A 20,989-nucleotide genomic window follows, 5' to 3' on the forward strand; every position below is an offset into this window, starting at 1 on the left:
TCTGAAAGAATCCATGCAGACAACAGTTTTAGATAATGTTGCCAATGGACATCTGAACTTCATGTAAAGTGGTATCTGGACAGTTCTGTTTGTAGAAGGTCATGAATACTACTTCTGATTCACCAAATGCCATACAAATACTGCATTACAATGAAAATCTTCATGTCTGTACATTGGCCTCCATTTCTTAATCTTTCTTCCCTTCCAAGTTAATAATTCAAACTAGGTATTCAATTTCTCCTTGCTTCACATTTAAAGGTTTCCTTTTTTTCTGCTTTACCTACAGAGCAAGTACATACGGCTGCTCTACCACTTGCATGGTTTACTAAGTCAGCGTCTTTCCTATTTCCCAGTACTAGGTACAAATTTTTTTTTTTAACACAAAATACTGAATTGCACTTGATCGTAACTCTTATGTGTGCCTTTTCCAATCAATCATGTCCTACACTGTAAGTCTTCCTACAGATACAACAACTCTCCTTTCTCATGAAAAAACCTACACTATGATGCAACTAGTCCAATTCATTTTGAGGAATATACTCCCAGAATCATGACACTACTCATTGAGCAAATGTCATACATGCCAAGATTAAAAGAATAATTTCTTAGGTAAAAAAAAAAATCACTTCAGTTCCAGTGTAATTTTAAAATCAGTTTCACTCCATGTAAGTACCCATACATCCCCATCTTCTGCAAGGGTGGAGGTGGCAGGTTGGATCCATATGCTTTAACCCCTTCCATAACAGAAAAGGGTAGCATTAAAGGAATGAGGAAAGCTAATGAGTAGGAAGGTTACAATGAATTCCTCAAGTAGACTGCCCATGAAGATTGGTCATCTTGTTTGTCCCTAAGAAGACAATCGCACAACTTACTGACAGTAATACCCATATGGATTTCTCCAGAAAACACTGCTCCTAAAGAACTGTAAGTTTTTAATGACAAAGGCAAACAAAGCAAAGATACCCAGGCAAGTTCAGCCACATGAAAACTTGCAATTCCTACATCCTATAGTTCTACATTCTACTTATCAGAAGCTATAATACCCACATAAATACTTTGTTATTTAAAAATTCAATTAGCCGGTTCAGAAACTTACTCAAATTGTCAGAGACGACTAATACTCAGCGAGACCTACGGGTTCCCAATTAGCTCAAAAATTACTGAACACAGATTTTTCAGCTTTCAATAGAATTGAACATATAACATATATAAAAATATAAATGTATAAATATCTAACATAAAGGAATATAAATAAAACACACTGATCAATTTGAACCACAAATACATGAAACCTTATTGTTGCCTCCAGCAATCTCAGGAAATGTAAAAACTCTGACTCACAGCTAAGTCTGCACACCGTCAAAACCATGCACTGTAATTCCATGACTCAGACAGCTGTGGAATTGAAGTATGACATTAATTTTAATCTAGTGATGACTAGTAGGAAAAAAAAAAAAAAAAAAAACCCCAAACATTTTATATGATATGTACAGATTTTACAAGTTGGTCAAGCAAATCTTACCCCAGCAGAATTTTAGCATGAACCTCTTTGTTAGTCCTTGAGATTTCTCTCAAAGAGGTAATTTCTGCATCAAACCAAAATCCTCTTTCTTCTGGAGTCTCAACATTGTAGTTAACCATCACCACATCACCCACTTTTAGTTCACTCCACTTCAGAATGGTTCTTGCTCTAGGTCGAAGATTAGTGGTGTCCATTTCTATTATGCCATTCTCTGGGTACCTTGAAAAGTAAAACCAACAACAGTAATGATTACAACTCCTGTAACAGTAAGAACAAAGTCACAGACAACATTTTTCAAAAGTCTAAATTTTAAGTGTGCTTTGGGCATGTAAGAAACATAGTATAAAATTCTGAACTAACATGCTTTTGAAAGTTTAGTTTTCAACTAAACACAGACCAGGAATTTGACAAAGCTCACGTGGAGAAAACAGCCTCCTTGAGTTTTCTTAAAAAAAAATAATTAAAAATTTAACCAAATCTGTAAGCAGTGGATGACTTTTTGATTGGAATGCAATCAAATTCAAGGTTTTGGCACACACATGGCCCCAGTTTGCTCACATTAAAGTTAACATTGCAGTTAAAGTGACAATGAAAACGTCGTGAAGATTAAAACTAGGTTTTTCAACGCAGCATATTTCTAACTTAGCTTTGCTTTCATGCATTTGTTTCATTTCCACTAACTTCAATAACAACACATTTAGGACAAGTTCTTGTTAAAAATTTGACCCTACAAACAAAGCATATCAAATTCATGTGGTGAATATAGTCCAAGCCAACATTCCATGCACCATGTTTTAAAAAATAGTCTAACTACAAAATGTAGTAAGAAAGAAAACTAACACTCTCAATATGATATGTGAGCTAACAAACTGAAAATGTTTCTCCCTTGAAATTACAAAACCAAAAAATCTAAAGAGATAAATGTAGGAATCTTTTCTTCACAACACACTTCTCTGGGCAAGATGTAGTAGGAAATGCAGTATCAAAAGAAATTAATGGTTCACTAAATTAAGAAAATTTTATTTATTTTTCACTGAAATTTGGTGACTTTTTTACACAGTACTTTATATAATACTACCTACAAATTGCTAGGGTTTACGAGATTGCCTTCTTCCTCCTGTATTGATGTGTGCCACCACAGCACACATGCAAAAATCAAAGAGTAATGAAAAATTTCTGAAGAGCTCCAATTCCTTTCCAAGCTGATAAAGACTCATTTAGTAGAAGTTAGATAGTGATATTGACAGCACTACAACTAAAATCCCAATGCAAGAAAAATAATCTTTTAGGATTTGAGATGTTAACAGTTTAAAACCACAGCTTTCTTAAATCCTCTGTATAAGGCAATTATTCAAATTATAGTAGAGCCTGTGTAGTTTGCACATGTGCTGGAAAAACAGCACAGTGTGAACATGATGAAAACATTGCCTGCAGAAAAAAACTGGCCTGTTGCAAAACATAAAATGCTGAATTAAAACTGTGAGGTTACTTTCTGGTACTATGTGGACTCAAATAAAGATTCTTCCATCATTTAACTAGTACTAGATGAGATCACAGTACAAATTTAACAGAGAAAGTGAAAATAACTCTACTGCCTACAAGCAAGTGCTATTAAAAGTATTCACACTTCCTAACAAACACTGCCAATGACTTCCATCATGCAGTTATTTGCTCTTGCAAATAACTTGCTTATCTGGCGAAGTTATCTTGCTCTTCAGCAAGAGCACTCATGCTTTACAGTTATTATACCTTTATCAAACAGCACTATTAAATCATAATGGCAAAATACTACTCTTACTAATAAAAGTATGTCTGTCACTTTGCAGCATGCCCTCATCATAGTGAACAAGATCACTGGGGAAATCACACACTGTAACTTACTACATTACTACATAAATACTAAAACTACTGTCATGAACAGCATGAGGCTCTTATATGACTACGGCCTGAAACCAGGGCTATAGCCTGAAAGTCCTGAACAGCTGATTGAAAGCCCGCTGATGTAATTGGAGACATTTTAAACAAGTTACGTTTGCTTTCTTTTATACCTTTTAGTAAATCTAACACAACAGTTTGCTAATACAGATACGGGGGGGTGGGGTGGGGTGGGGTGTGCGGGGCGGTGTCAGCGGCAGCAGCTGAACCTGGCATTCTATCTCCAGGCATTTATTTTGACCTCTACCATGCAGGTATCTAGACTTTGTCTTAAATCTGTGGGAAAAATTACCTTAAAATTACCTTTTTTGTTGTTTGTTTAAAGAAACATGAAGCACAATAGTTTAAAAGTGGCTGTACCTTTAAATAAACAAATGGCCCAGTAAAAAAGCCCATATCCTTACCTACTTACACATGTTAAATCCAAAGACTGTTTTTTCCCCAACATTTTTGGATCCTAATTATAAAGCCCTAATGACAGGAATTGTATCATACAAAAGCAAGTGCTTGAGATCAAGCCATTATCAAAATGACAGTCTCATATGATTCAACTTTCCACAGTTCCTAAATTTTTTTACTTGGTTTTGTTTCCAATTTGAGTGTGTACTGCAAAGGTAAGATTTGTAGTTTTACTTTTATATCATGCACCTTTCCTATGAGAACTATTACACAATTCTACTATAATAATTATGAACATTTTAACTGTAATATCCACAAAAAAGATATGGGAGATTAATCTACAGGTAATAAAGCAAAAGGCAGCTACACAGATAATGTCTACTTTATTGAGTGCCTGAATAATGACATTGTGTTATAGTACAACAGACTACTGAAATCTTAAAGACAGCTATGTTTGAACTACTTGTCACTTCCAATCTTCTTACAATAAACCCTTCCTAAAGTTTGGAGATGGCAGCAAGTAGCACACAGTAAATGAAGACCCAGTTTACCTGAACTCCAAAATTAAAATAGGGCTTAAACATCAAGAAACTAAAGACAACAAATAAAAAATAGACATCATTTATGTATACAGTGAAATAATCAAGTGAGAAGTACACATGAGATCAGTGGGACTGCAAAAATAACCAATATACATTTAAAAAGTTCCAGCGTCACTATAAAAATTAAATAAAAAAAAATATTTCCAAAATCTTACATTTGTAGAAACTTAACTTTGCTCTGAAAAATCTGTTCTCTTCTAAAAATAAAATGACTTCAGGTTCTCTTTTTCCTGGGAGACCTTTGGGCAAATGCAGTTTTTACTTAACAACTACGAAATATTTTTTTCCCCGAATTCAGATATATGTGATCTTTCCCATCCCTATACAATTCAGAACAGAATCTTTCCTACTGTACTGCTGAGGAACTTTTAAGATTGTCACCGTTAATGACTCCACCTCTGTTCTTGAAAGTATCCAATGAAAAAACCCAAAGAAGATTGCTTATCAGCATGACTAGAACAAGATCACTCACCAAAAGACACTCCCTAAGTCCCCTTTTACAAACAGAAAGAGACTAACTGCTTTCCAAAGAAAGAAGAAAGCAGACTCTTCACTGAGTGAATTTTTCCTCACATTGACTAGTCAGAAACTTAAGCTCATAAACTTTGGAAAAAAAAAAAAAGATAGCTTACAAACAGGTGAGACTTCCCATGTCAGAACTCACCCTTCTTTTGCATCAGGTTTGAGCCATTGAATGTTTTGCTGCTGTGCCTTCACACATAGAAATATGCTTTTATGGGTATCAGTGAATGGCAGCCAATATTTAACTATTCACATTTGTCCATAACTGACACCTCAGGCAGAACAGCAGAAACAGCTTTTGACTTGGGCTCAAAATCACAGAACCATGCTATATATGTTGAGTACAGTACCAGTATTCCTTGTTGCACAAAGTAACAAGTAAACAGTACTCCCACAGTAAACTTTTGCCCTCAAATGTATCTAATGCCACAATTTACCCGAGGATGGAAAAAACACATTCAGGTTAGAAAACGCTGCCACCTCCCTCCATGTTTGTCTTCCCGAAGTTTAAAAAAATCCCACATTAACTTAAAAATCTTTTAAATATGCAAGAGTAATATTTAAATACAGTATCACAAAATGGGAATAAGTGGACTTAGGTAGATAAACCAAATTATAAAGAGAACAAATAGCATCTTTTAACAAGCTTCAAAAATAAAGTGAAAAACCCATTCTGGCAAGCTATAATAAAGGACTACTGTTAGACGTGAATGTTTACTGAAAGTGTTTTCTTATTTATTGAGTAACTTCTAAAATTCTAAGATGACCCTCAAGAGAAAACAGAAACATTTTCACAGCAGTGTTCTAATTAGACTAGCAAAAGTCTGGTACAGTTGAAATGGAAGATTATATGGCAATTCAACCTTAAAACAATTGTAGACATTTTCTTGATTTTCCATAATTTTCATTACACCTGGCACCTAATATTGAAAAAAGCAAACATCACAACAGTAAGCATAATCATAACAGTTTAATGAACACCACCCATAAGACGTCTCATGTTCATCATTAAGCTGTATTTCTCTGTAATTTAATTTTTCCCAGTAATATTTCTAACTGTAAGGGATTTCTTAAGATTTCCTATCTGCGCTGACAGTCTCCACAGCAAAGGATTATCCATGAAGTAAAAATTCCAGTTTCTCTTGGCTATGGCCAGTACCTGCTCATTCCTAAAATGCTCAAATACTAAACATTAGCTCAATGTCAGAATATACACAAGTCTGCTCAATTTACTGAGAAGCTGCAACATACCCTTTAACGCTTTTCCCAGCTGTTACCAGAACAACTGGAACTGGAAAGATAAAAGTCTGGAAACAAAAAACAAGACTTCCCCATCCCCTCTCCATACTAGTATGGTAGGGAAAGTTAGTGCAGATTTGCAATTTCTTAAGTTACTACTTTCCAATATAAACAGAATGAAAGCATAATTTATATTCCCAAGCAACAAACTAAGAAAAGAGTAGTTCAACATACAGCCAGAAATGAAGGAATAGAAGGGCAGAAATAAAGTAAGTAAGAAAACGGAATGTGCTCATAGAATAGGCAAATTTGATTAAGAAGGTCAACCTGAATAAAACTGCATTCATACCACCACCACCACCTCTGGACAATTTGCTACCAGAGGAAATAATGAGCATAATTTTGCTGTAGTGTTTTGAAGAAGAGAACAACACTATACTGGAAAAGCATCTAAGCCACAATTATGGAGGGAAGGGGTAGGAAATCACCAGGATAAAGCTGTGGTTTTGCACTTCCAAAAGACAAGCAGCAGGCCTGATAATTTGTTATTAAAAAAAAAAAAAGGTAATTTATTTCTAATAGTAGACTGGAAGAAATAACAAATATCAATAAATATAAAAATCAGTCACTTGGAATATGAACAAGTTCTTGAAAACCTTACCTAACAACTAACAATTACAGAATTAAGCAGCTTAAACACTGAGAAACTGTACTAATAGCCTGAAGAGAACATCTTACTTTCCTAATGATTTTAGTTCTGAGTATTAAGCAAAAATAACTTCTAGACTTACACCATTGCACTGTGTGGACATGGATATTCTGAAAGAAGGCAAAGTGGAAACAGAGTATCAAAAGAGAACTTCAGAAGCTGTAAAAAATACATATAAGGTTGAATTCTTAATACAAAACTGTTGTACAATGCGTCTAAATACTGTTAATGTAATGAGAACCAGGTTTACTTTACCAGTTAGCACACAGGATGACAAGTCACAATTACTGAAAGACTTTTTTGAAAAACCTTTCCTCAGGTGTTCAAATCTGTGACTGTGCAAGGAGAATACTTACAGCTAAAGACAAGAAGTAAAAAGAGTTTAATCACATTTTCAGAAACCACACCATTTTTTTCAGCCAAGTATCAGTTTTATAGAGAAAAAAAGTTTAGCTGTTGACATTTCAGTTGTTCTCTCAAACAACTACTAGGACAGCAAAGTTTCCCTCTTTTCATTTCATATGCTTTCTAAAGAAGCACAAGAAACACCTTAACTTTCTCCTCAAACTATTTCCTTTTCAGTTTGTGGAAAGTGTCTACATCCTTAGAAATCTGAGCCTTACAGTTAATGCCAGTTGTCTAAACCCTGAAGACTAATACATGCAAACACCCTGAGATTATGCAGCCAGGAAACACACTGCAAATGGGACAAGGAATCTTAGAAGGAATCAAATTCTTGAAATTAAGACCAGTGCTGTGCCAGCTACTCCCACAAAATACTTTAAAATTTTGAACTAATATGCCTAGCCAGCCATATCGTAGTAGCACTCTTTTTTCTAGTAAGGACATAAAGAATGAGGACTCGTACATGACCTAGCAGGTCTCCTGTTGTTCTAGCATTGTCTAATTATCTGTACAAAAAGTTTTGAATGAGTAAACAAACTAATCACTGATATCAGAAACTAAAAAACAAAATTAGAGGTACTACAAGCAGTCACTGCGATCAATGACAAAAAGTTTGTTACTGACAGAAGGTCAAAGAAAACATGTGTTTCCCCTTAGGAAACATTTGCCCTCAGAGAAGATTCTGCTAGGCAGATAACACGGTTCTCATTCCTCTTTGTCTTCTAAAATTCTAAAGTGGCCAACATGAACTGAAGATCACAGGTGCCATATAATGAAGCTATGGTCTGTAGCACCCAACATTTCTTCGTATTTCTAACCATTAACTCAGTATGCTTCAAAGAAATCACCCCCCAGTCTCCCCACTTCAACTGTTAATAGTGACAGGAATTTGACAGTGTACACCTTCCTGATAAGCATTTTTTCTTTATACACATAAAGCATAGGAAATAAAGTCAAGTGCTTCAGTTAAACATGTTTAGAAGGGATATTTGAGAAATATATTGTGTGCAAGGGAATGCATTTGGGCATTTCTTCAGAGAAGACAAAATCGAACTGTTGGCATTACACACTTTTACTAATGCTGCTCAAGGCAGCTGCCTCTCAAAGAAGTAGTGATTGTTTCCCTTGTTCTGCCCCCATTGTGCAGCCACTGAGCAATTTCATTTGATTGGATCAGTAACACAAAAAAATAGTAATATTCATTTAGTGAACACTACTTTTTAGATAAATTAGGGAGCAAGAACACTTCACTGTACAGCCACACAACCATCAAATTCAATGCAACTTTGATGTACGTAGTCAGGAAATAAGGTAAGATGAAGCAGCAGTGGCCACCCCATCTGACCGTGGCCCATAGTGTCTTTTGGTCTCCAAAATCAACTTATCACGAAAAGTGCTCCCTGTGTGAATTCTCAGATACATTCTATTAAATCCCAGCCTACTACCTTTATTTGAACATTCCACATTAAAAATATTCTGAAAAACATACCTGTTAAGCAAGTCTAACCTTCAAACCATTCCTTAAGAAAGGAATAGCAAGTTTAAGACTATTATCCTCTTGACGATCTCTTCAGCTAAGGAGACACTTTCAAGGAAAAAAGAGATTATTTTTCTTGAGCAGGCAGTATTATAACTTTTATTCTCATTTCTTCAAAATATTCTGTACTCTCCAGCTATCTATCTGTGTCTTGCATGTTACTTAGCACACAGGATAACTAAACTTTTTGACTTCTATGACAACACAGCGAAATCTTAGTTTTCTTAATATATGTGTGTATGTATATATACACATACATACATACATACACACACATGCACATTTTTAAAGAAAATGCAGAACCGTATATAAATAAATTATTTTTCAAAAGTCACTGACAGTCTGGACTACAAATAACAAACGAAACTCACCTGAAATAGGCAAGACTCTTTTGGTAAGGATAATGGTTACAGCAGGACAGAGCATTTTAGAATGCCAGGCTATCACAGTCTTCCAAACAAAATGCCTTATAATTTTTTCTAATTTTGTCTCCTGTCTTTATAAAAACAGAACACCAGCAATACCTTTAGCCTCCATTGGGAACTGTTTCTCCTCACACCACTTTCAAGATGAACTTCTCTTACTGTCTGCAACCCTGATTACTCCTGAATAAACAGAATAGATGTGTAAGAAAAGGGTTTAAATGAAAAAAGTAATCTTCTTGACAATAAGAACTCCTCTTGTACTTAAAAGACCTTCTTCTCCTGGCACTTAAGACTTTTCAAAGCTCCTACAACATGAAATAATATAGGAATAAATGTTTTCCATTTGAGCAGGATGAGATCTGGGGAACGTACAAACATTTAAAAAGAAAAACAAGAAGAAAACCCGAAAGTATTTCAAGTAGGATCCCTCCCAACTTTTCTCCTCCTAACCTTTTTTCTTGCTCTGTTCCCCATCTGTTCAAATAGTTTGTTGCCCAAGCTCCTATTCTTGTATCTCTTTCAGCTAGCATGAGGCACCTATGCCTGTAACATGACTCGAACAGCTTAGAAGCACAAGCAAATAAGCTTCAAATGGTAAAAAAAGACAGCCAACCATACAAATGGTTCTCAAGAAGACACAGAAACAAAAATGAAAACACAGAGGAGTACTGAGTTGACAGATCAATGCATTATAGTAGTGGTTAACAGCAAACCTTCCATGTCGGAATGCAAGTCACCACTGACAGACTGATAGAACAGGATCAATTCACTTTACACTTAGGAACACAGGAGTCTAACAGGCATCCCAGACCACTGGGATCAGTGCCCTTTTAGTACAAATGACCACATACACTAAACTTTTCCTGTACTCCATTTATGATCTGAGGGTCTAAGATTACTGTGGTATTTTCCACAATAATTTTTATTTTTATGACAATTCACACAGCTTATGGAAAGCTAACTGGCTAATGAGGGACATACTGACCGAGGCTTGCAACTACAGTAACGGCATACATACTGTATATACATATATATACACACATAAATATGCACACAAACACGTATGTAATACTGTACATACATACAGTAAAGGCATATGTACCTGCCTTTACCTTCAAAGCAGGCTGTCATCTCTTTGGGGTAAGGAATGTATTTTTGTTAAATGGTCTGTGAAGTTGAGCACAACAGTAAGTGAATTTATTCTTAAGGACTACAGGTCCTAATTATAATAGCTCTTTGTTTAGATGCAACAGCATCAGCAACTTAAAAGACAGAAGCAGTAAGAACAGACATCTTTAACTAGATACTGAGGAAAATCAACACTGTTCTTAATTCTTCATGCTGAAATGGACTACTCACCAGTAATTTTATTTCTCAGAAATTACTCAAATTTACTCTGTAAACAAAACTGCCTCTGTAACAGGCACAGATATGCACATGTTCTTCTCTACCCATTCCTCCTGCCCTGTATTTTTGGTACAGGAACTGCGCACAGATGCGTCACTAGCAGCAACTACATAACTGAGTTCTCTACAAGAAACAAGGGTCAGCATAGCCTGAGTGCAAATACAGTGTCACTTTAGGAAAGGCACATTGATGATTATGCATGCTTTGCCCAGCTATGGGCGAAGTTCACCCATTCAAAGCTGTTTTGTCTGCAGAAAACAGCTGTTGGTTCTACTTTAAAACCTCAACAACATACAGGCTCCAGGACAGATAAATGATGCACATGGAAATGATACCTCAAAGGAACTAGTTGCTCTTAAGTACCCTCCTAACTAACTACACAACGGTCTATAGGCAAAGTCAGTAGCCCCCCACACCCACAGTTTAGACTGAGTGGGCTTCTGATTTCTTCACTACGCAGTAATTACTGTAGGATCACATCCAAGGACAGCAGTTTGTAAACACATATAATAGGCAGTACTAATATTCTACAGATATCCAGAATGGCAACATTCTTTAGTAATGTCAGTTAGAAGTACACTGCAACTTAAGATCTGCCTTAGCAGTCTTGCAATAGATTTTCAAATTCCCAGCATCAAATGAGACCATCTCTAAGACCACTGTATCCTTTGATCTTCCAGTTAGCAGCACAAAGAGACACGGGGACTATTTGAAGTAATTTGTCCCAAGCACGCTGAATCATGCTTGTTCTATCCAACTTACTAAAAGTTATGCAGTTTAATAAGAGTAAAGGAAAGCCAGTTTTCTAACAAAACTCAGGAGGTTGAATCTCAGTTTCAGTCAAAACCTAGACTATGTCCCAAAAGAAATCTTGCAATATTGATTAAAAACAAACAAACAAACTAACAAAACAAAACCCACCAAACTAACACTGAGACTCACACGCAGGCTGTCATTCTTCCTTTAAAAGTGAGAGAAATCATGGAAGTCAACTTGCTGAAGAAGAGAGGTAGCAAGCTGGTTGCCACAGGCTCTAAAGGTTAACATCAACTATCAGTTTTCTACTCCATTGAAGATGAGGCTCTTCAGCATTGTCTGCATCTGAGACTGCAGTATTGTCACCAAACCCAGAAGAAACACTAACCTTAGTAAAGTGCAAAGAGAGAAGCCTAGGAAATCCACTGAAAGATGGTGTACTGATATGGAAGCAAGGACTAACATCATAATGCTCAAGATCCATCAGGCAAACAGAAGAATCAACCAAAGAGCTTCTCTTTGAAGAGGAACACTACTGGACAAGAACCTTAGCGTACTTGGAAACTTACGCCCATCAGGTTAAAGTCTTCCTGTTCACTGAAGTCTGTTTTAGTAAAATGCAACATGAAGAACTGGGGGGAAAAATATCTGTTCTTAATGAATCTACTGTTAGAAATACTCTAACTTCTGCCTGCAGATCCAAGAACTTGTTAAAGCTTTTAGAAAACCTCACTAATAGTAACGGCCATTGGGTACCTAAATTGCCAGAATTAGGCTAGGCATGTAACTCACCTATACAGTGCATCCTACCTCATACTGCTTCTCAGAAAGGCTTTTTTCCGCATCGAAGACAAAACATCCATGTAAAATTTTATGGATCATAAAAACATCCAACACACAACCTATACAGGACAGACACAGACTTAACTATAATCTCTTGAGGTGAGAAACAAAGAAACCTCAGACTATTTCCAGATCTGCAAGAGTTCAGGGAGCCTTACTCCTCAGCTCATATTAAGCATGAAGTAAATAGATAATCCCTCTTGCTAAAGTATCTGGTTCCCTAGAATAAATAACCACAGCATACTATGTGACACATTATGCAGATATTACCTCAAGGTTTAAATTAAACTTCTCTGTTGATTGATAAAAAAACGAGGGCTATCATCAGCCAAACACAGCAGCCCTGAAAAAAAAAGTTATCTACACTTTAGCCATACTGAATCTATACTTGCATATAGGTAAGCACACTGACATTTCTCAGGCTGCAGAAATATACAGCCATCCTGTGAGAGCTTTCTAATATGGAAGGCCTTCATTACAAATGACTCTTAACAGGAAAAGGAAAAGACAGCGTGTTTGTAAATCAGTAATTCTCTCCACTGATACTTCAGGGAAGAGCTAACACTCAGTGACAGAACTGTCTCCCTGGAACAGTAGCCTACATCCAGTGCTGCACAAGCAACAAATATGAAATAAAACTGAAGAAAAGGGCAAATTTTCTTATGACACAGCAGCAATGTCCTTATGGTGCCACATTAAGCTGCTGAAGTGTCCCACTCCTGACTTAGAAGCGATTCTTAAACAAGCTGTGGTGGAGAGACTACCTACGGTTATCTCAGTTAACTTCAGGATCTAAGCATGTATTGGATTCCTCTTGAGTCCTTTCAAATAAGGATTCGGCTTCATTCTGTTCAAGACAGGTTCACATCTTCTGTATTAAAAGACAGTTACTAGGAGCAGACAAAAGCAATGTATGATAGCAGCGTATGAAACTTCACAGCACACCCTTGACTTCAAAATCTTTAATGGTTCTTTGTGATACTAACAAATACAAAGATGAAATGGAAATACAGTGAACAAAGTGCCAGAAGAGGAGGAAGACAATACTGTTAGAAGCAGAAACATACCTGTAAACAATGCTGCCTTCAGAAACTGAATGCAGAAGAAGGACTATCAGGCAAACGCTACGTAGCCACAACTGGATTCCAGGAGACTTGGTACTTACTGACACTCAGCATTGATAAAGCTGATCTTTGGTCTCTTTCTCACTGATGAAGATAGGGTTCTTAAGCATCACAAGCCTTTTACACCTTTGAGCCTATCAAGAGCTGTGACTCCAGTTTAATCTGGAACTGAGAAGTTCTCTTCCTCTGAATGGCACTAGGTTGTCTACAAACAGAATGATCTCTCTGCAGAAACATGTGGGCCTTACAACTACTGCAGCAATTTAGTTAAAAGCTAGGCATACAGCCTTGGGGGGGTGGGCTGTAAAGGGAGAGGGAACCACAACACCAACTAACTCAACTAACCCTGTTGCCTATAAAATCAAGTAGCATCTCCTATCTGCAGCAGTCACAGCTGGCTGAGAGCTCTGTTTAGCCCTAAGACAGTTACCTCTTTGAAACTAGTATAAGCTCTTGCCCAGAAAGGTTAATTTCTATTAATCATACTGCTTGCTAGAAGAGCTCTGCCATGTTTTTCCCCTTCACATTCACTGTAACTACACTATTTAAACAAGAAGTGGAAAGAAGAGAGGACCAAATGAAAACTCAGCCCCACAGAGGAAGTACACTCCTATGAAAAGACGGATTAGAAAAAAGTGTTTTAGCAAACCTAAAACTGCAAAACAACATATGTAAGTTTTGCACAGAACTTCTGACATGTAAATCTAGCAGCACCACTGCTAAAACCAGCTTTCTAACTTAAAGGAAGGACAAGTACTGCTTCATCCTTTATGAACAGCTGCTCTTAAGAAGTGACCTCAAAGTTACTTTGCTGAGAAAGAATTAATGATTGATTGGATTCTTAACTTCATGGGACTATCAAATGTTTCCAACTAGAAAAGCAAGGCCAGAAGACCGTCAGACTTCTTGATGCTGTTCCACCTGCTTCCAAAGAATCAGGTGTGGATCATACAAGCAAGCCAATACAGATCCAGACTCCTCAATGCACAGTTGCAGGACTATGTAGAACCCCTGGCTGCGGCAACATTATCCCTCATTGAATCTGGCGGAGGGAGGATAAACACAACCATAATTTCTGGACACATTTTGAACGAAAATTCTTAATAAGTTCTTCATGCTCTTTGACAGATCTTCTTCCACCCCCAAAAAAATTCTAAGTAGAGAGAAGTGTGGTCCAGTATAAATAGGCAATTAAGGTGAAGGTGAACTTTCCTGACACGCACAGCCTAAGAGAAAATTACTGAGGTGAAGCTTCACTTTTGGATAAAATTCCCAGCTACACAGTTCTGAGATAGGTGGTGTCGAACAACAGGTAACTCAGTCCTGAATTTATGAATACAGTGTCAACACCCATGGGACTGCTAAAAAGAACAGTTTCAGGACTTCATTCAAGTCAAAACATGGATCTGTGTATTCTGGAGACACCAAGGTGAGACAGGCCTGCCCTAGAGGACTTCACTGCAAAAACTGGGCCTATGATGATGGAAGACCTAGTCCTGAGATGGGGGTTTGCACAGATTTCTAGTACCTCCAACATAAACACCACTATTAGCATCACTGGTTCCAGCCATCAAGAGACAGCGGTGGCAGGAAGGATGTTTCTTGAACTTTTGTTTTGGTTTATTTTTTTTTTGTTTGGTCTTTTGTTTTGGGCTTTGGGGGTTTTGGGGGGTTTTTCTCAGGTGGCGGGGGTTGCAGGGGTGGGGGTTGTCAGACTAAGTCTCCCACAACACATGGTACAGTAAAGTACACTTATTATTCATCACAATGAAGATGTGCATCAGCGTCAAGGGCCTGGAGCAGACCAATTCAATGCACTATAGGTGACCTACTCTCAGCTGTAACCCTCTTTTTGGTGATTTTTTTGCCAAACTGGAAGGATATAACAGGCAGAGAGGGAGAACCAGTCTGGAAACTGAGTATCAGTGATGATTTGAGAAGTTGTGGGCCTGTATGCACATCTGACACATAGTCCCTCCAATGTATTCAAGTAATTTTGATGGCTTCACAGGCACCAGGCTTATATCATAGACCATTTTTGTTCTGTTTCAGATAACCACACGTGTTTTCATGTCTTGCAAGAATATACCTGTTGTAGGCAAAGCACAGCTGAAATTATGTCACCCTAGAAAATACTGACCTCTAGAAAATAAAAGGGAAAACACCTTCTCCAAAACAACACAGCCAGGATGGACTAGAGAATGCCAAGTACACCTGGCAGCAAAATGCAGTGTCTAAACCTAAAGAGGAAAACACCCAGGAACAGATAACTGTGCAGAAGAAGAAAGTAGATGCAGTAAAATATGAACCTTGAAGAACAGGAGTGAAGAGATAAACAATTTCTGGAGCGGAGAACTGTATGGCAAAACACACCATGACCTCCCTATTGATCCACATCAAGAATACAGGTAGCAGGATACACACGTGGTCTACAGACACCAAAGAGGTAAACACTCGTATATGAAAACAAAGTGGTATGAGTGCACATATAACGTGTATTCGTATGGTAGCTAGTTAACACTACAAGGAAAAAGTGGTACATTGAAAGACTTTTATCAGTAACATTCATCAAAAACCAAATCACTGATAAATGTACAAGTCTCACTTTTCAGAAAGCCTTCCAATAGTTTTTCTCTCCAAAAGCTCAAACTTCCAATACTTTTGATCAGTTAAAGAACTGTGAGGTCAATGACTACTTTGCAACACTGCATTTCTAACATTTTGTGGGCTAAGAATACACAACTGCTATACGTAATCTTACAGTAAGAGTTAAAAGACTGTCTCCACCTGATGAAAGGCAACAGCTAGATTCTGAACTACACAGAGAGGTCAACCTTCTTTTTTTTCTTTAGCATGAATATGCCAAAGAAAAATCAGACCTGCTGTGAAAAATTTTCTACTTCTGTACTGGTAACTCATGAAAAGCAACAGTATCTACAAAAAAGGGACATAATTTCACTGCAATAGTTACACTTACCGTCTCAGAAATGTTTCCCCATGGCTAACTTACGTATATCCATACTATTGTAAAATTAGGTAATCTTAAAGTCAGGTCTTTGAAATCATACCAAAATAGACATGTAGTCTTAAGAGAAAATATTTTCATTTTGATCATACTGGTTGGCCAAGTTATTTTCATGTATTTCTTGCAATATTCAATGAAGTGTTTACATTTCTACTTCCACCTCAATAATTCTCTTAACATTTGAAGTACATAACTTATACAGTCGCAGACACAGAATCTGAACTCAGTTAAAAATGCATTAAGTTGTATCTGCTACTAGTAAGAGCAACAAAGAAGTTCTCTATGTAAGGCAGAATCACAGTTACAAATTAAAGTAACAGAAGTTGAGACAGCTGTTCTAAAAACATTATTTTGGAAATCTGTATCTAGTTAATACTGAAGATACTTAGCATCCTTCTACCTTAACCTTACATTGCACAAACTACAGTATTGTTTCTAATGTCAGTACCAAAAATTAAAAATCCTCAACTCATTCAAAGTTTTATTTGTTTAGAAGCTTTAACTTAAATGTTTTAACAGGTATTTTAAAATATCTGGACCAATTTCTCAAGCAAACGAAGTGTGTAAAACCTGCTCATAAGTAAGAATTCCCCCCCAAACTCTGCATTTTCTACCCACATACTGCAGGCTCTGGAATTTGATTTTACTACAGAAACAAAAAACACAACCCACCCTTAACACCCTCTCTCCAGTTCAGAATCAATTTCACGCCCTCAGTCACAAAGTTCTTTGTAACAAACCTTCTACTGCAAGTGCAGACCTGTAATTTTGTGCACAATTTTTCTATTTGGAATAAAATTGATCCAAATCAAGTAACAAAATTTGCTCTCATGAGAGTTCTCCTTCACCTCCAGTAAGAGGAATTGAATATACACATGGAATAGTTAAAAAAAATTAAAACAATACTTTACTTAGAAAAACCCACAGTAAAAATTCAGTTAGATAGCTTCCTTTATCTTATGTAAGGATGGATTTTGCTTCATAAAGACAAATTAATTCTTGACAAGTATTTAGGCATGAAAAATACCATTACTCCCAATGTATTAATTATATCCAACTGAAAAGTGTCATAATTTTTTAAATAATTTTTTTCTTGGTTGCAATATTGAACTTGCTTTCTTTGATTCCAAGCTTCTTCAAGAAATTCTTGGTTTATACAAACCAAGTAACAATATGTGATGTCCTCAAAATAGTATCAGGAGCACTTACTCATCGTACTTGATATGATAAATAGCTTCTTCATCAGTGTCCATACAGTCTGAATAAGATGTGGATGGTGTACTGTCCAAATTATTTGCATTTTCTCTAGAATGATCTTGACTTAAGTTTCCATTAGTCCTTTTGTAAGTGTTACCACTCTTTCCTTGAGCTTTACCATTCTTATGTCCCTTTGTTGCTCGGGTAACATTTTCTATATGTGCTTCAAACCAGGCTCCAATGCTGACATCACGAGCATCTACCAATTCATTTATCTAAAAGGAAAAAAATCAATAATTAATCAATGCTTATTTTATATAATCCTAATTAAGAAAAAATAATTAAGGAAACTTAGTATGCTACTACTTAACTCTGTCACCAGTAGAACAATCGGCTCTAGTCACTAGCTGAGCCTGAGCAAGTTCAAGTAACATGCAGTCATGAATGTGTTGCGTTTTCAGGATTTTATTACTCTTCCCTCATTAAAATCTAGTATGAATACAATCTGTATGTAATTTTAAAAAGCTTTTTTTCCCCCCATCCTCCAATCTGAATCATTTTTATTACCCTTTCCTCTTCACTAGTTGTTCTTTATGGCTAAAGTAAGCATACACAGCATTAAAATACTAGCTTGCAACCAATGGATTTAAAGACTTCCCTGAGCCTTCAATGTGAAATTATAATTTAACCTTCTATCTTTCTGGCCTGCAAGATTTTTTTAACCATTCAAGACTCAAGCAGAGAGAGGGAGGAAATAAGTCTAACAAGGTTGCCACAGTGAGCCAAAATCCTATCACTGTAAGAAACAGAATTATATCCCAGAATTTCTCCCTTCTGTACTCACAATAATACTGGTATTTAGCAACCAAACCACTTTACTATTCTGAATCGTGTTTCATTTTCTCAACTCTCCAACTAATTAAGCAGATGTTCCCTTAATAATACTAAGAACACTGGGGGAAAAAAAATTAAATAACACTTCATCAACAGCACATCAAGTATAAAAAAATTACTACAACAGAACTACTGCACAGCCATACCATAGAAAACACCTATAATAAACAATATGAGATACATATATACATATATGTATGTATCTATATAAGTTTTAAGCTACAGCCTTTGCCAAGTACCAACACAGTGGCAGACAGATACTTACACTTACTAACCCCAAAGGCTAGTTTCTATAAACTGAACAATCTTAACTTATTTTCACAGGAGCAAGCCAAAAAACACGCTCAGTAACTTTCAGTATTTACAGTGAAGGAGTCCTTGGGTATCTGAAAGTACAATTGACAGCAGTTTGAGCTAAAAATTTTGTTCCAAGAAAGCAATACTTCATATTCTACTCTTTTCATTCACCTTCTTTACAATGACCTCCTAAATGGAAACTTATTTTTTCTCCCATGCAAAACACCAACGTGTATTTTTTTTTTTAATTTTTATTCTTAAAACCTACAGTATTCAAAGTACTTTCTTTTCACCGGAATGAAAATTTCAACCCCATAATAAATCAGAGAAGGCCACCCTTATTTTAAATCTATAAATCTATTTTAAACAGTGGATTCTGGTACACTTCTAGAAGGAAACCTCATGAAGGCATCCCTACACAACCTTACATGTTTGAATTACTTGTAGCTCAAAGTCCTTTTTTACTTCCTCCTCTCAAACACACACCACTAAGGACTACTCCATCTGCTGCTACTTCTTGCAACCAGTTATGGAAGTGCCAGAGAAGCCATGCTGGCCAAGTCAAAAATCGTCTGATTCAGAACAACAAAAAAATTAAAAAAAAAAAAAAAAAAATCAGTGCCAACTCCCTTACACTTATGTTTCTCTCCAACGAATACTTCCATAATATAATGTGCATACTTACCTAACAGACTTCCCACCCTTGCAAAGAGTAAGGTTTTGCGTCCGGTTTAAAAACTGGGTTATTAGCTTTTTGTGGACAGGATTAAACAAATACCGATTTTAATTACAGATTCAGTTTGTGTGTTTTTTCGTTACAAGCTAGTTAAGAGCTCTCAGCTAAAATGTTTTCACTACAGCCAGAGATTTTTGGATGAAAAGTTACTAAGACTGTGCAAGAATCAGAAGGCGAAATACACCACAGGCTTCTGAACAAGCCTTCATTTTTCTAACATCATTCCTGCGTGCCAACCAGTGTTACTGTAACTCCTCTCTTGTCACCTGTCTTCTATTCCTCCATTTGGCACTGGAGATCAGACATGGATACCCGGCTTAGCCAAGGTGGTGCCCTTCACACAGGCCGAGTCCACCTTGGGATGGACCCCCCATTCTTAAACCAGACACCCCTAACAATTGTGTCTTAGTAACAAGGAACAGGAATTGAGCATAATTCCATCCACTACTAGTCCTTAAGAGCCCATGTAAATATCAGAGATCAGGTACAACTGAAACATAAAACATCTAAATCATTGTGATCTACATAATATAGAATGGCCACACAGAGGAACTCTGTTCAAATCACGATTTTAACTATCTAACAACAATTACTATTAACTATTTTTTCCAATATCAATTCTTAACATTTTTTTTTCTTTTTTTTTTTTCTTTTCTTTCTTTTTTCATTTTCGTGTTTTAAATTACAGATTCCATACTGGCTACCATGCTACTTTTCCTTTTGGCAGCTGAAGTCAGGAAGGTGGGCACAAAGGCTGAGACTATTCATAATATAGAGGCAAATACCAAATGTCTTGTTGTGTCTAGCTCTGGATGCAGGTCCAGTGAGGCACAGGACTTTCCTCAGACAGAAGACATTGTAACAAACTATTCCCTCCCATAAACATACAATTCCTTACTGTTCAACAAACAAATAAATGCAAAATAATTAAATACATTCATCTATTCAGCCAGCTAACACAGCTTAGTTTATGGCCTTCTGCACTGACTTTTATTTCAAAAAATTTACTACCTTTGAATTACATTACTGACTAAAAAATTATTCTTGGAAGTTTCTTGATTCTCTAAGTGCAAGTCCCCTCTATGTTCCCACTGTCATCTACAAGAAACAAAAAATTCAATGACTGTACCCTTATTTTTCTATATAGATATTAAAAACATATGGTTGACTGAAAAAGTAATCAACTCACAGGTAATGAAGGAGAAAGTGTTAAGTCCCTAGTATTCAAGACTGCAAAAATTCCAGCTGACTCAACAGAATAGGCTTCCTTGAGTATGTTTGCCAGTATCACCGTTCCCTTTTACACTTTCTGTTTTAATCCTAACCAAAACAGCTAAGGAACTACCTGATATAATTTTTAGCATTCTTGAAAATACACATTAATGCTCCTTCTCTTTGATCAACTGATGTTCTGC

The 20,989-nt window shown here is 36.5% G+C and overlaps 1 protein-coding gene across 3 annotated transcripts in view; it reads right to left on the reverse strand.

Moving 5' to 3' along the window:
• UHRF2 (ubiquitin like with PHD and ring finger domains 2) overlaps nucleotides 1-20,989 on the reverse strand; it is a 95,289-nt gene that overhangs the window by 56,222 nt on the left and 18,078 nt on the right. For all 3 annotated transcript variants that reach the window (XM_040579329.1, XM_040579328.1, XM_040579331.1), the window contains exons 3-4: nucleotides 17,660-17,922; nucleotides 1,523-1,741 (exon numbers count right to left, since the gene is read on the reverse strand). In XM_040579329.1, coding sequence (XP_040435263.1) covers nucleotides 1,523-1,741; nucleotides 17,660-17,922 — 482 coding nt within the window. The remainder of the gene's footprint in view (nucleotides 1-1,522; nucleotides 1,742-17,659; nucleotides 17,923-20,989) is intronic.

This window comes from Falco naumanni, chromosome Z (genome assembly GCF_017639655.2).
Source record: "Falco naumanni isolate bFalNau1 chromosome Z, bFalNau1.pat, whole genome shotgun sequence".
Lineage (NCBI taxonomy): Eukaryota > Metazoa > Chordata > Aves > Falconiformes > Falconidae > Falco > Falco naumanni.